Source organism: Acanthaster planci, linkage group LG09, assembly GCF_054643075.1.
Source record: "Acanthaster planci isolate LZ-2023a linkage group LG09, COTS_SCS, whole genome shotgun sequence".
Lineage (NCBI taxonomy): Eukaryota > Metazoa > Echinodermata > Asteroidea > Valvatida > Acanthasteridae > Acanthaster > Acanthaster planci.
In genome coordinates, this window is record NC_141785.1 from 15,643,083 (window position 1) to 15,659,798 (window position 16,716).

The 16,716-nt window shown below is 40.5% G+C and overlaps 1 protein-coding gene across 3 annotated transcripts; it reads right to left on the bottom strand.

The window, feature by feature from the left end:
* Positions 1–992: 992 nt before the first annotated feature.
* LOC110984839 (glutathione hydrolase 1 proenzyme-like) lies at positions 993–15,887 on the bottom strand. Of its 3 annotated transcripts, XM_022245383.2 has the most exons (14): positions 15,672–15,887; positions 11,007–11,090; positions 10,793–10,834; positions 9,949–10,170; positions 8,723–8,961; positions 7,725–7,920; positions 7,251–7,408; positions 6,838–7,008; positions 6,457–6,596; positions 6,012–6,202; positions 5,183–5,423; positions 4,706–4,837; positions 3,636–3,835; positions 993–2,365 (listed from the first exon to the last, which is right to left on the bottom strand). In XM_022245383.2, exons 1-13 carry the CDS (start codon positions 15,770–15,772, stop codon positions 3,683–3,685), a joined length of 2,070 nt encoding a protein of 689 aa, XP_022101075.2. In that variant the 5' UTR covers positions 15,773–15,887; the 3' UTR covers positions 993–2,365; positions 3,636–3,682. The 3 variants fall into 3 exon arrangements, with proteins under 3 accessions (XP_022101075.2, XP_022101074.2, XP_022101076.2); XM_022245382.2 differs by lacking the exon at positions 993–2,365 and having other exon boundaries at positions 2,429–3,835; XM_022245384.2 differs by lacking the exons at positions 993–2,365; positions 15,672–15,887 and adding an exon at positions 12,851–13,034 and having other exon boundaries at positions 2,429–3,835.
* Positions 15,888–16,716: the final 829 nt, after the last annotated feature.

Below are 16,716 nucleotides of genomic sequence, written 5' to 3' on the forward strand. Positions count from 1 at the left end.
CCGTCCGACTGTCAGTCACACCCAACCCAGTTTGGTAAGTCATGGCAACAGCGCACGCACAAAAAGCAGAGGTCAGTTGGGGTTATACGCGCGCGCAACTTCGGCCTCATTTCACAGGGGTGCACCGCAGCAAGTAAATTCCCATGGACAGCAGTGAGTGATAAATCCCCATACTTCACAAATGTTTTCAAAATACAACTCTCACAAGTGTTCAGGCTGTACAGACGAATGATGTTCCACATGTCCTCTTTCATTTTCCTTTCAATTTTTAGTGGGTTGACCGATAAAGTTTTGAGAAATTCTCACCCAAAGCAGACCAACTCTAAAATGAAGGAAATTTCACTGCCCGGAAAAGTAGCTATTTTGGAAATGCATCCCTCTCACCGTCCAAACGAAAAAGTGCCACTTTTTGACCGACTTCATCCAAAGTGCTCAGAATTGAAAGACCTGAGTTCGACCGAGAGGTTCAGCGTCATATTTCTTCAATTCCCCAGTTCCGTGGCTCTCAGAACCCTCAAATATAGAATATTTTTGAGTTTATAACTTTTATTAATGAGCTCGGCGGACATATTTCTGGCCTATATAGTTACGTAGGTGCACCCGCAGACAGGCCTATCAGAATAACTTTTTGGTATGTGGCAGCAAACTAAATGGAAGTAATAAACAATTTCCGGATTTGGACAATGTTCAGACTCATTATGCTCAAATAAAGAGACCATACTTTGCGCGGGGAGTGTCCCAGATAAGTGTAAACAAAAAGAGCATTCGAGAAATAGGAAGTAGTATCATTTCATGCCGCCGTTTTGAGAATATTTCAGCTGTGCTAGGCCACTCAGATTGACAGGAGTAACGTCTGCTGAGTGCCTTGTTCTACTCAGAATTCTTAGAATAGGAACGATTTAATGAGCTGAATATAAATAGAACGCAACCCGTCGACCCATTTTCGTACGTCCCCCTTTTCAACGGTACAAGCAAGACTCCGTGTGCAGAAGTCCATTCCAGTGTAATTTTATTGACATCAGATTAGAAATTTTTGTCCGCATCATAAAAATAGGCCTACAGAAATTTAATTTCTATTGGCACTGTTAAGAATATAAAAAAAATACATATAGTTAAAACAAACCACTTTATTTACCAAAAACATGCACACACAAAAAATACGCTCAGTTAAAATGACGTATATCCAAGACTGTAACAAATGTTACAGGGTTCTTATTGATATTTTAACTGGCACATTTCTGAGTACTTTTTATATGTACCGACATTAGCCTCAGGATGAGGCAAGCCCGTTAGCGTTTTGTGGTATTTGAAAAGTTTTGTACTAAAACTGGTGTTCCGGAGGATGTCCAGCTAGCCCGGCCCAGTGTTGAAGCGAGGAATTTTTGGAAAAGTATACGGGCAACACACTTTGTAGATGACAGGCTTATGATGTCCAGAAATCTCAAGCTTAATTTTGTCTGAAGCAACCGTTAACGTTGTTTAATTTACTTTGTCATCGTTTTAGACTTCTGAGTTTTCGAAGTTGTCAGTGATTTTTTAGGTACTTTGAGCACGAAATAACTTGTATTGAAGATCGTTACATATACTGATATAAATATTTTCAAGCAAAAAAATAGGGGAGGAGGGTTGATGTACGACGTCAGTGTCATGTGGCAGCAACCTATAAGTAGATGTAATAAGTAATATTTTTTCTTTACACCACTCACTATCTCCGGATTTGGGCAATTTTCAGACTTATGATGCTCAAATAGAGAAAAACTGTTTATAGAGAGTTTTGCATGGGAGTAAATCCCAGGGGATGGGGGTATATACCCCCCTTTTTGAGGAGGGGAGGGGGTCTATTGAATCATTCCCCCCCACACACTCACATTTTGTGGTGAGCAAAAAATTACAGCGGATTGACAAGAATGTTTCGAACTTCCAACTATCAAAATGCATTCAGTACCACTAAAAAATCGGAAAACAATTTCAAAAATCATAAATATGTTATTTTGAATACATATTACAGATGATATCTTGAACACTGACCTCTAGCCTATATAGATTCATATGGTGTCGCCGTCCCCCCCCCCGGTTTTAGAAATTTTCTTGGCCGGGCAAGTCATCCCCCAAATTTTCGGCACAAATTTACACCACTGGAGTTGCGACAGGAGTATCTCAAATCAAACTGGAACCAAAAACCGGTGGATTATTCGTCAGTGAACATAGATAGTTACCACGCATTAATGAACAGCTATTTAGGTACCAATGTCTGAAGTTGGCGGAACTCTCTCTATACATGGATACAGCTCTGACTCAGTCAACTGGATGAGATGTCATATGTTTTTATCCCGAATGACCTTGCCTCGTTGAAACGCCAAATTAGCTGAAAGAGAATTAGACATTAATAGTGCAACATGGTGCACCAAAAAATACATTTATACATGTATAATAAACCAACCACATAATTTATTACTCCATAAAATACACAGTGTTTTTGTTACATATCAAACTCAATTTAGTTTAAAAATTAAAATAATGTACACATGTACATGAACATTTAAATCTAGAATAAACTTTTTTACAAGTGATCGCAAATTTCACATAAGATACCCGAAACAATCGGTAGCATTAAAAGGGGAAACATAGGTAACAAAATATTCAAATTGGCACTCTGTAAGTTTTGAATAAATACAATGCCACGTGGTCCATAAAAGCAAGCAGTTTCGTGAAAACTGTGCAGAATAATATTTGTGCTGCCCAATGAATGGATTTCGCGATCTTTTCGCAAAAGGCCAACAAACATGATCAACCCGGCTACGCGTGTACTTGATTTGGCGAGATCGTCTCCTACAATAAAAGAAATCCGAGACTGAATCAAGCTCGGGGAACAGCGATGTTTTCAATCACAAATGTGCAATCGATACAAATTTTGTTTTCCACTTCTGCGGAAGCTCTTGATGTACACAATAACGCTACATTTATTGCTAAACCGCGGAGGCGTAACTACGTGGGATGGAAGGGGGGTTCCCATGGATGTCTGTGCTCCTCGGGTGACCCCATTGGACATGAATCAACATATGAAGACATTGGAAACCACAGTTCGTTTGATTTCAGCCCTCCCTCCAAGTCACCGGTTATACGCCAGTGCTAAACTGTTTTATGACATCAAAACAATCTTCGGAGGAGTTTTATTGGGTGTGGCTTCCTCCCCGCCCTCGCCAAGGATCCTTCAGGATTTATTTTACTGCGTCGTCACCCGAAAGCCCTGGTTTTTTATGCTTATCACAATGCTACAAAATACAGAACTGATCGTCCCAACTAAAACATAAGAAACAAATTTGTAAAAGTGAGGACGGTCAGTCGAAGAAAATTAAACAAACCAAAACGGGGGGAGGTGTCGTGCTGACGTGCTCTTTCTGCATAAAAGCAAGCACAAACTCTATCAAAGACAGAAATAATTTTTATACTTTGTTCTGTTCGGCACATACGTGTAATCATAAATATATACTTTTGTGATGAAAGCAAATTATAAAAAAGATCCACGTAAGTACGACATTGACTCTCAAAATTGGCTTGAAATAAAATTTGACAGTATGGTGTTGTAAAAAAAGTATTATTATCTTTCATTAAAATGATATTTCAATATTTATCACCTGGGCAGAAAATGGGGTTTGTATGTGAACACATCATCTGCAGAGAGTTAATAGAGTGCATATCCTGAGCCGGGGGCACGGTTGTCCGAGTTGGTATACCATCTGTTCTTCTTCGTTTGAATGATGAGATTGACGGCTGACACCAAGGGCAGATTTTTGTCTTCTATCTGGTCACGTGCTGACAAGCCGCCGATAACAGTCTGAAATAGAATATTGATGAACACAAATTGATCAGCAGTTGATTTTGCCAAAATAGTAGAAAAAGGGTGGGGATTGATTTGCCGTGAGGCAGCCCGGGCGTACAGCCCGACGTGACCCGCAGTCTTCTAGATGTCTTGCTCTGTTTATCTTTCAATTCAATAACGAAATATACTCATCTGGTGTTTCAGAACAGAATCCTAACAACTGCGCCTGTTACTGGGATACTTTAAAGCTATAACACCTGGAGTAGACCTAGCTATAATATGCTGGACGATGGTTTGATATATAACCACAATATTTGCAGCATTTTGAATTGAAATACTAAGGCAAATAGGGATGCAGAGCCATGCTGTACAGTATATTATATTGTGTCGATACATATCATCATGAACTTTTGGCATGGGCCTACGAAAGTTAATGTACAGTTTCACTAATCACCACATCAAATATCGCAGCACCGAACCTTTCGAATGATCCTACACTGTAACTCTAATAACGATAATCTTTGATTAATTATAAATTTCTGTTGTAATCATAGAGCTATATACAGCTGAACCTCGTTGAATAAAAGGTCCTTCGGACTTGGCAAATTACCTTGTTATAACAGGAAACTGGTATTATCATCAATGAAAACAATGAAAAAGGAAAAAGAAAGGATTGGGACCTAAAAAGTTCCTTGTTATGAGCAGAATCTTGTATTTACAGTGCTCTTATTAACGAGTTTCGACTGTACAGCTCTATGGTTGTAATGTACATGTATACAGAGTATGTGGAATTCGGAACAAGCTAGAACGAATAGTCCAAAAATAGTCCCAAATTCTCCTGGTACCACTCGGCCTAATACAGCAACACGGTGGAAATGAACTTACAGAATCTAGTGCACTTTCGTGACCGTACTCCACCAAGTCGGTGGCGCTGACTTGGCTGAGATCCGCGTGGAATCTGGCTCTCTCCATTGCGTCGATAACATTATCTTCGAACCAAATAGTCTGTACTGCCATCTACGTGGGAGCATGGAGGAAGACATTGTCACCGACAAGTGCAACTACAACGAAAGCCTATAGTGCCATCAAGTATATATGTTCAAAAAGTGAAGTATATTTTTTTCCAAGATCGTTTTATGAGACGTTTCTGTGAGATATATTTTTTAGAAACATCGTTTCTAATGTGGGAATTTTTTTACCATTGATATAAGCAAATTAACAGGTTTTAGCTCTTGGACAATACTTAATTTTTGAATATTGCAGAGTTAAGCTCTGGTTTTGGGATACAATCCGAAATTTGTGAAGGTTTAATTGACTCTAAAACACCTCTTAACTTTCCATATGCGGTTGTATTTCGCTTACCATGGCAGAAGCCGTGATCATCTGCAGCCCACCAGACGCCCCAATCACGGCCTTGACCTCGTCATCCTTATCAACGAGGACAAGGGGCGTCATGGACGTCAGGGGTCGCTTGCCCGGCTTGATGAAGTTGGCAGGTGACGGCTGCAGCCCGTGCACGGCAGAGCTGCTCGGCAGCGAGAAATCGCCCATGGCCGCGTTGAATATGATCCCGGTTCGTGTACCGCGTACTTTGGCACCGAAGCTGCCAAACAGAAAGAGATGAAAATGAAAGACCTACCGGCATAAGCTTGATATCTCTCACCAAATGACAGTTGAAAACATCTGCAACCATTTCGCACTGCCTTGTAGGTCTAAACGCCTGAGCGCAATATGCAGTATAAATTTTAAGCAAACGGTTTTTAATTGTGGCTTTGATAACCACAGATTTGATTGAATAGGCAAATTGTTTCACAGTTCACACGACTGTACCTCAAAATTTACCCTCATATTATAAATCATACACCTGGGCGGATCATCTTGTCACAAACAATACATGTCTGTCATAGTTGCTTCCAAACGACATGTGGAAAGGCGCCATTCTTCCATTACCACTACCTACTGCAGATGTTCAGATGTTCACTGCCAATCTCCAAACGCTTTGTCCATTTACATTTGTTTTGTAATGCTCATTATGACAATAATCTTAACATTTCTATTAATAGTACAGTAGGTAATCATGTTACCAATAAATAGAGCTATTATTATTGCCGGGCTTTTCATCATGTTTAACCCAAAATCAATTCTTTTTATCTCAGACCCTCATGGCAAAACCAGGACATTATGCACGTACTCGGAACTGATGGATGTGGTATAGGAGACAGCATTCCCCGCCTTGTCCTTGACCGAGATGTGTGTGGCACCACCAGCGGCGTCCATTTTGGGCGCGTACTTGCTCCCGTATTCTGGGAATTTTAAAGCTTTGTCCTGGATCTTCTCCCTGGTAGCGGTAGCCGTCGAAGTTTTCACCAATTCATCCGTGACCTGGATCCAAATGGAAATAATGAGAGACATTTTGAAGTGGATAAAAACACAACATTTTCTTTTTATTAAAACATTTTTAATTTAATCAAAAATTAGAATGTCAGTCAAGGGAGGTTCTTAAAATGACTTCAATGTTCTAAAAACACCATGACTGTATTTTATCATTACTGCAGTTAACAAATATATCAGCCAAACGTTTTTATATTTATCTCCCTTCTGGACGTGAGAAATTAATGTTCTTCATTATTTTCTACCTCCTTCACGCTTTCCTCAAATTCTGGATCACCAAGCCGACTTCGGTCAGCCAGGGCGAATTTGTACGCCTCCAACATACGGTGGTAAGTCTCTACTTCATTTTCCGTGTTCGCTGTGCTTCCCCAGTATAAGTCGTAGCCTTTGGAAAAACGCAAATACAGTGGAGTTTAAAGGGGAATATGGCAAGGGTCACGTGGCTACTCATCTTACTTCTTTTTAACAACAAGTATGCATGACACCAGGGCGTTTTTGAGGAAAAAATGGAGTTCAAGAAACAAGATTTCAACAACGAAAAATGTGCCGGTGTTATATACCAAAAACAAACTACCACCATTCCAAGATGTAATAACCATCCCCACACAGAATCATGATCATCTTACCTTCCAGAATATTCAGGATGTAATTTGTCAAAATGCCACTGGACGGTGGAGGCGGGGCATAGGCTGTTATACCCCTTGCAGCATACAGTTCCCCGCCACCAAGCTCCACCGACACCGTTTGCGAAATATGTGCGCTGTAGGTTTTCAAGTCCTCCAAAGTGATATTGCCTCCTAAGATTGCATGGAAAAGTTTGACAATGAGAACATAACACGCTGATGCAGTAGTCTTCTAGCACTTCGATATAATCAGTGACCTTCTTGACCATCAGGACTACGTGAAAACTACTCATCCAAATTTAATTCAGCTGGACACTCTCGCTATATAATGTACTGACAAAATAGACATCACATTTTAGAAGATGCGCTGGCAACTTGCGAGGGATGTATGAGGAAGCATGCCCGAAGCGGCTCACCTGTATCGTTCACATCGTCCACAATCTTCTGTGCCAACTCTCCTTTATAAAATCCATCGGCTCCTGACGCAGCGATGGTCTCAAGAGTTGCCGCCAATTTGGGCAAGACAACTTCCTCCCCGCGCTGCTTAAGTCCATCACCATCCATCAGTATTTCACTGCAAGAAATTAGCACAGAGAATTCCGGGTAAGTTTCATGGGGCTTGTGTAAACTCTGAAAGTGTTAAAAATTTTCGTCGGTAGCAGCACAAAACGTGAAATACCTTGTTTCAACTTTCCACTCGACACGATAATGCTATCCATTTCCCAAGTAACCTGGCCCCTCAAATTTCGTATTCCTCTGGCAGATACACTGTTGCCATGTATAGTTTTTGTTTCTTACAACGCAATTTTGCTCTACACATTCTCTGAATCTCGAAAATTTAAACTAGGGACTGGACGTTTTTGAGTGAAAATTCAGATGGATTTAATTACCGCAATCCTGGATCTGCACGAATGGCCATCTCGTTTGCTGCAATGGCATTGGCGAGTGCCTCACCGATCGAAAACCCTCTCTTCGCCAGTCGGATGGAGGGCTCCACAAGGCTTGCCCACGACAGCGCCCCGCCGTATGTTTTGTGCGCTTGGTAGAGACCGGCCACTTCGCCTGGAATCGCTATAGCCATGCCACCTGAGAGATAACATCATTCATGCTGATTGACAAATACTGTACTAAGCACACTTATAAATTCAATGATATCGTTAATAGCCCTCTCTCCTCTGTGCTGTAATCTTCATGTCGGCTGCCACACTTTGATTGTCGTCAGGTTAAGCCTCAATATCTACAGATGCATTCACCCATTCTGGGGACAGCCCGTGTTTTTATTTAGTGTTTTGATGGCTTGGTGCGGTTTTTAACACTTTGATGATTTTTTCTTTTGCAATTCCAGCCTTAAGATCAGTTTTTTGAGTGTCCTTGTGTACTGCCAAGGTTGTTCTGCGTATTGGTGCAACTTTGGCCAAGTCGGAATTAATCAAATAGGTCCAAGACACAACAAAATGATCGTATGTTCTAACGAACTGGTATAATTACTGTGAAGAACAAGATTCCTTCCAGGGGTATAGCAGCACACATTATTACAAGTTTGGTACATCATATTGAGTAATATCTATCAGTGTGAACAAAAAGTAGTAGTAAATGATTTTTTAAAAATTCCAAATTTTACAAAAAATGTCACAATTAATAGGGAGTGGTGCCAAGGTCTCCCTACTTTACGGAAATACAAACAGACCCCAGCCTTAATCATAAACTTAAAGAGTCAACATTTTGACATCAACTCCCATATTTTCGCACATCCATAAATCGTGGGAACAAAGATTAAATAAAAATATCATCAGAATAATTGACTTAACAAAAAAGGTTTGAAGCGAAGGCTTAAGATATTTTGACCTACAATATGCTGCCCTGGTAATGCGCGTTTGGTGGACATTACCTTGAGTAGCTTCGCCTTCGCGGTCAGTGAACATGTCCTCGCTGGCCCCGGCAGGCGCCACCGCGTGTCCATTGATGGCCACGGTCGTGACTCCGTTCTCCACGTTCACGCTACTCTTATTGTAGAAAGTCAGGTAGCCGCCTCCTCCCACACCACCAACGTGAAGGTTTAGCACGCCTACACAAAAGGCTGTTCCTATGGCAGCGTCTAAGGCGTTGCCGCCGTTTTTCATTAAATCCCTGAGGTGTGCGCATGCGCACAGAATGAGTCAAAGAAAAAAGAGCAATGTGGTTTGACATCTTATTAAACCGAGGCACCAACTTATCTGCTTTTGCTTTCACGATTACAAATTATTTTGATTTCAGAGATATTTTACACAACATACAAGCTGCAAAATGAGCCAATGTACGATGGTCTTCGGAAGGTTTTGGCGTTTTATTGTATTCAGAATCGTTAAAATGTCAACGAAGTGTGGCATCCTTTGATGAGCACACGAAATAATTTATGTCATGAGGAACGAGGAGCAGTGCATAAGTCCCTGACAGTCCCTCACAAGTCATTCAGTCTTCAGTCAAGTTACAGTGTAGGCCTATTTAAATAAAATGGTCATAAAGATGAACAAAAAAATTGACTGGAGCGGGATTTGAACCTACGACCTCCGAAATACCGTACCGGTGCTCTACCAACTGAGCTATCCAGACCCATTGCTGGTTGCTCTTATCATTTGTCAGTATCTTTGTTCACGAGGCGCTACCCAGAAGCCATTAAACCTGAAACATCATGTGGCCAGGGATCACGCCCCAATAACGCGATATAACGTGGGAAGTGGTGAACAGGGATCACTCGAAGAGGATACGGCTTTATGAACATAAATCAAGAAACAAACTACGTGTATATAGGAAAACGGACCAAATAAAATGGGGCAAACGCATTCATTTGTCTCTGCTCGCTCTGTTACGTATGACTGGTCATGTGAAAGGACTTGTCACTGGACTTGCGAAAGGATTTGTGATGGACTTAACTACAGCACTGAGTATTATGATGTAACACAGAACTCAGTTACATGTCACAATGCTTCAAAGTAGTCACAGGCGCACTTTTGTTTCATCTTTTAAACTGAAAAACAGTCAACATGCAATGTGATATATATACGCATGAAAACACACTTCAAGATTTCAAAATCCAGACAAATACAGAAATACACACGTATAGTAAGATTTCCTTACCTTCCAACTTCAGAGCAGAGTAGGCGATCGGATGCCACAGCACCATTATAGAATTGGTAAGGATTTAATTTTGGATCGGGGTGACCCAACCCCAGACCCAAACCTAGGGCGACAAAGAATCCCACACCCAGGAGGACAACCATGAGGAGGAACCAGTAGGAAGGGACGGAGCGCTCGTCCTTTGTCCTACCCCCGGGGTTCTTCCTTTTCTGTGCGGCTTCCCTGGGGAAAGGAGGAAACAAAAACGAGTAGAAATAGATTCAGAGCCCGACTACGGGGGGTCGGTACATTTAGAGGCAATTCGATAACTACAAATGACGGTCATTTCATGTCCGATCACAGAATGGGTTACACTCTAGTCCTTGCTGTTCGGAACGTAGTTCGTGTAACTGTGCTTGTATGTTATAGAAAGTCACTTGCAAAACTATTTGAAATTTCGGTATAATGGACACAGCCGTCAATTTCTAAATTATCTCCCTAAGCTGTGTGCCGAAATTGTTGATATTAGTGTCTGTCGAAAGGTGACATTATCAGGAATCCCCACATGCGACGATTTTTATTATATCGGAGCAATTGAAGGCATGATGACCGTTTGATCTATAATTCGACACCTGAACCTGGATCACGTAGCCTTGAGGTGGGCCCTTGATGAAAATCATATCCAGCATTTTTTACAAAATATCCCAAGCGGCATAGAGACATTGTTGGCTTGTTTGTTCACCTCAAAATTGGCATACTCGTTGCGATATGTGACAGTCTAAAGTTTTATTACTGAAACAGCATATAACCGTAGAAAAAAATCAGAATAGTGCTAGAGAAAACAAAATTTTAAAAAGAAACTTACACGTCATATTTTGTCTTTCCATGGTGTGCCGATATACTTAAACTGTAGAAAAAGGCAAATGAAAATAAAAGTTGTAGCAGTTGTATAAAAGGTTCTGATAACAAAAGATACAAATCCGCGACGTAAAATACCTAAATGCTGGCATCAAAGGGTGAATGTACAAATTAAAACAAAACCTGGATTAATTTTCCCAGGAAATTGCGTAAAGACTTACTCCACTTCGTCAAACCCATGTGGTTCCCCTGCCTTCTCAGTTGGGTTTCCGTCACGTCCCGCAGCTTCATCTTCTTGCTGATATCTGTGGGAATTGGTAAATGCAAACAGCATTATATTTTTGGCAGATAGTTATATCCAGGATATCACATCCCTGGAAAAAAATGGTAAAATCTGTACATATTTATGGGCGATGCCAGTACGGGCAAAGGCTACAGCTCTTTCTGGGCAGCGGCAGATTGACAACGTATCAGTAGCGGTTGTGGGGGGGATTTTTATTCCCTTTCATCCCTTCTTTGTTTTATTTCATTTTTCCCTTTCTACTTTTCAAAAATATTTTCTAAAATTTTCCAGGGAAAATTAAGGTAGTTGGCCTTTGTGCCCCCAGACCCCATGGTGTTACTATCTCTATACGAAACATAATGTATACTACAAAAAGTATTGACTTACATCCATTCAATTTGGAACCCTTTAACTTTTAATTGATATGAAAAGTCTACCATTTCAAAATGGCTTCCTACATGCACATGTATAAGAATATTAATGCATGCACGATATACGCTGTAAAACTGAAGTGATGAAGTACACATTGCAGTATTTGAGTATCAAATTTCACTTGTATGAATTTCGTTAGACAAGTAAATGGGTACTCATGTACTCCATCAAATAACTACTACACGTCGATCAAGAACGGGACAAGTTCACAAGGTTCAACTAGCAGGGTGCCGTTCCTATTTTGGGCAAATCGGGAGGAAAAACAGGTTCAAGAGCGATGGGAGGCACATCGTAAAAATGTGGAAGTAATTTAGGCCGTGGCGGCATCAAGATTTTGTACCACTGTGCCTCGTGTAAGTCATGAGGAAAAACTGGTTTAATAAACCACAACTCCAAAGCCTTTTTCCCATGAATCTCTTTGAATTCTCGAACCAACCCTACATTGAGCAAGACCCTAATAGCAGTCACTCCCCAAGCGTCAACTTTCAAGGTGCTCACATGCTCTCTGTAGGCCTATTCCTTAGATCTGCAAAATTATCCCAAACTCTATTGTAGATTTTGAAGGAAATAAGAGGGTCGGGCTTATCGATTTATTTTATGTCATCATAGGGGCATCAGGAGTGTGCGGAAGAAATTTCCTTGATAGGAAAAAAAAAGAAGGAATAAACTGTAAAGGTCAACGACAGTTTGAGTCGACTATATGAATGTGATTGTATGGCGACATTGGTGACATCGGTAGTGACGGTGGTGATGGTGGCCGTAGGCCTACAACGATGACGAAGGCCACGGTGACGAGACTTATATGACAAAGATTATTTTGTCTATACCTAGCTTTTAATTTGGATGTGGAATTAAAACTCAAGGTGTCACACATACATGACGTTGCTCTTTGTCATAGATTAAGATACGTGACAGAAAAAAATGAGATGTTATCTGTTCCACACACAACAGACGTCCCATGAACTATTCCGATAATTTTGCCTATTTCCCATACAACAGCCGTGACCGCACCGTGGCCCTGCGACCTCGCACGCTGTTCTCTCACGCTGATTTCCTCCTTGCATGCCCGACAGCTTCTCATGGTATATTACATGAGCAATCACCAACTGCGTTTCTCGTGTAGCTAGTTCATTTAGGCCCACCTGACAACCCTACACAGGACGAGATTGGTACAACAGGCAAATTCAACCATGAAAAATTAAATCAACCAAGTGGGTGTAATTTTTTTATTGTATATTTGTCCAAAAACAGCCGAAGATTCGCCATTCGCAACGCGTTCTACGCACACACTCCTTTTTGCTTTGGGAAACCAATGTTGAACCGATATTTATCAACTCGACGTCCTCTTACCTGTTCTCCAGCCGACCATTTCCGACACAGAGTTTGTAACCCCGATTTGTTCCTTTGCTCGTGTGCATTTTATCTCTCATTTTTTGAATGAATCCCCTTTTTACAGTCCAAAATGGCTGTGCCAAAAGACCACGGATATTGTGTACCGTTTAATATACACAGTCCATTTAACTACGTAATGCTTGACCTGTCCTGCCTGCATGCGGTAAAAATACCGCAACACGCTCACGCAATATTTCCACGTACTGCGCAGCGGTTGTCAGGATTACGGCATGAATATTAACAATGTGCCAAGGCCGCGTAGCCCTGACTCAGTGGTATTCGAGGAATAAAAAGAAAAGTGGGGGTGGGGAGAGAATGCAGTACTACGGAAGATTCTACAGGCCATCAAATCGATATCCAAAGTACGTTTGAACTCATGCAGCTGAGTTGAGCACACCTTCAAGAGTTTGCAACGCGTTGGCCAATAACAATGCGCCAAATCCGTCGACCCTTTTCAAACGCGCATTGGGTTGTTATTATTAGGCCTATTACGATTATCTTTGATTTACCAGGGAGACTCATTCACGTATAATTGTGGTCTTCCATGGTGCCCTGGGAAGTAAATTAAGTTAAAATAAATAAAAATGGGATTACTAACACCAAAGATACAATGTACTCAATTATACAATGCTGAAATTAGTCAAAATAAATAAAAAGAGATAGAATTACGAGTACAATATAGTACAATATGCACAAATAAACAAGGACAGGGACAAATCAAACCCCACAAGGATTAAAATAGTAATGAACAAACTACACGTAAAAGTAAATAGAATAATTATAAAATGCATTGGGAATAAAAACTAGAATAAAATCATGATGATTACAAAGAGGTAATTTTAAATTACAAGACAGTACAGTATATTATGGAATAGTTGAATTACCAATTTATCATACAAATAAGACAACAAAATACATGTGTAAATATAATTAAAAAACAGAAGTTCAAAGGTTTGTTTCAAAAGCGGTTTAAAATGTGACAAGGATGGCGCCGAGCGAAGTGTGGTACTCAAGGTATTCCATATTCTAGAGCATTCAATAATAGGGTTATGTTTGTAGCACTCAGATTTGTAAAGTGGCATCTTTATTAAATACTAGTGTTGTGGTCAACCTCTGCGGCTTTTGCGACATTCCTTGAAGGTACGGCAGTGCAAGATCACGAGTACATTAAAACATAAAAACTGCCTTTAAGTAAAATGAATCGGTGGTGTAATGGCAACCACCCTAGTTCTTTATTGAGTTCGTTTGATAGAGTGTCAACCCTTGGACAAGATTAAACGTGCTGCATACTTTTGCATCGACAGATAGGTCGACAATTGCAAATTTCGGTGCATTGTGATTGGCCAAACTCTCAACGTTACAAATGACGCGCCATTGTGAATCGCCCGTATTGATCAGGTATAACATCTTAACTTACTATACCTGATCATCCGAAATAGTTACTTTGACTTCTGAATCGAATTCTACATCTTCAGATGAAACTTCTTGTAATCAGGTTTATTCCTATAGGATATGTTAGTTTACCCGGTGAGATGAGCTACTTATATTGATTTAAATCATCTGTTATCTTTAGCATAAAGATAAAGATAAAATATTCAGTTGAAATTTTAACTGAATATTGCATCCAGTCCAGTAAATTTGGAGGTTTTCTACGAATCAAGTAGAATCCGATCCACTTCAAGCTCGTTTAACCCCAAGTCATTTTTGGAACATTCCTACATCTTCAAACGTTGAGAATTCGCGCAGGCAATCCAGGTTTTGTTCAAGTTTTGTTTTTTAATTGTTTGTTTCTAAAGGAGATTGTGTGCACGATGACCGAATTTGTTGCCTGTGCATGTCAGAAGTATGGGGACTCGCTAGAAGGTCTACTGAGATTCATGACGTCAGACATCTGACATTTCAGAAGCAATTCCACAAGGCTATATCTGTATACTACTCAAGACATTAGCTTCTTTGCGGGTCAAAACGTCATAATACTTCACATGGGTTGTTCAAATTTCTAAAATATTCAAGGGTTATTTAACCTGAACCCTATCGATGTTTTTTTCTTTTTTTTCACCCCATATTTTCAATGGCCAGTGCAAACCATTTTTTGCTTTTGTTTGTTTTAAAGTTCAAGGATAAATCACGCAACACCAAAGTGAGGTCACTAACGATCAACATCTTCGATTCAACTGACAATCTGGGACAAGCTGGCCCTAACAATCAGACTAACCACTAAATACAAAGAAATGGAACATCTAGGAAAACATTCTAAGCATAGCCTTAATCATAAAACACGGCAAACCCAGTTCAAAAAGAAAAGGATGCATGCACATGTAGTATTTAATGTCGCCCATAGTGTACAAACTCTAGGGAAAAATACAAATTTTCTTTTGTTAAAATGTATGTCTACTAAGGCGAAAGCCTAACTGTTTTGAGTATGCCGTATTCGAGCTCTTTGTTTTGGTTTTGAGCAGGCTTGAAATAGTTGAACTCCTAAAGAGATTGTAAAAAAAAACACATTCGTTCCAGTTCCTTTTGAATAACCTCTATTTTCTAACTTAACGAAAGCTTGACCCAAATGCAGCGTTTGGCACAGTTATTTAAATTGCCCCTTGCTCGACGCTGGACCTGCAGGACGGAGAGCTTCGATGATGGAGGCACAACCCTGGATCATCCATTCCAAACATTCTTACTTTTTGAAGTCAACATTAGTTAACGAAATTTCAACGCCATGATCAATATAGGCCCATACGTGTGGATCACTTGGTGCATGGTACAGTTGAGGCTGACTTACCCGTCGTTCTCCATTCCGTGTCCCTCGTCTAGCCCTGCTGATACCATGGCCTCGGTCCTGTCTCTAGTGGATTCGCGTCGAGCGATCGCAAAGATATACATGGATATTTAACCTCACACAATTATGTAAATTTCAGACATCTGATAAGGCCTCGGTTTAAACAACGCAACAAACCCTGCTGGTTCCAACCAAGGGTGTGCCACAGTGACTGTCCTGGACTTTAAACCAACGTGTTCTTTTTTTTTTTAAAGCCCGCAAGCGCGACCTGAGAGGGTAAACATGATGAACAATAGGTTAGCTCTGGAATAACTAACAATGCGTACATTATTCTGTGCTTCGTGAAATCTTTAACGGCTGGTCGGTCTATGCAAATCTTTCCATTCAAGTTGGAGGGTTCAAATAGGCAGTGCGTCTGCACCCCCTTTCAGTCACACAGCCCAGGCAACTTGGGGGGCAGAAGGCTGGAATCGAGTATTATGAGGCTGACAGAGAGGAATTTTACTACATTTTGTAAACAAAATGCATGCATTGATAAATGCAGAACATGAAAATATATGATCAGCGTGAAAATGAAATATCCAGATCTATTTCTAACTCCATGATCAGAGGTTGTAAACCAACCTTTCCCATTTGGAATTTCCAGTTTTAAACTTTTGCAGAGAAGTAAAAGTTACACGTGTAGTTGTTTACTTTAACCCTTTCCCCTAATTCGACATTATTGTAGTACGTAGTAAACAAGGCTTTCATGCATGCAGGATCTGACACCAAAAGTAATATTTTCGCCTTTTCATTTTCTGTCTCCACCTGAGTTGCCTAATTGCACTGACCTTTGGGAAGTATTTTTGTTAACTTTGTTGATTTTGATTGCTTTTCCACACGAATTGCCAAGTGAAGTTTCTTGTCTGTCTTTATTTTGGGGAGTTGGGTCACATGCTACATTGCACCGGTCCCCCCCCCCCAAGCGGAGGTCGCACCCACGTAATTTTTGAAATTTCGAAATCTACCTAGCCTGTGTACAAGCCGCAGTTCATCAAGTCGGCTTTCG

Coding starts and splice junctions, on each gene's coding strand:
- LOC110984839 (XM_022245383.2), bottom strand. CDS start 15,772: ATGTATATCTTTGCGATCGCTCGACGCGAATCCACTAGAGACAGGACC. Junction 7,409..7,724: donor CGTGCAGATCCAGGATTGCG/GTAATTAAATCC, acceptor AATTTCTTGCAG/TGAAATACTGATGGATGGTG. Junction 5,424..6,011: donor ACCACATCCATCAGTTCCGA/GTACGTGCATAA, acceptor TCTGTTTGGCAG/CTTCGGTGCCAAAGTACGCG.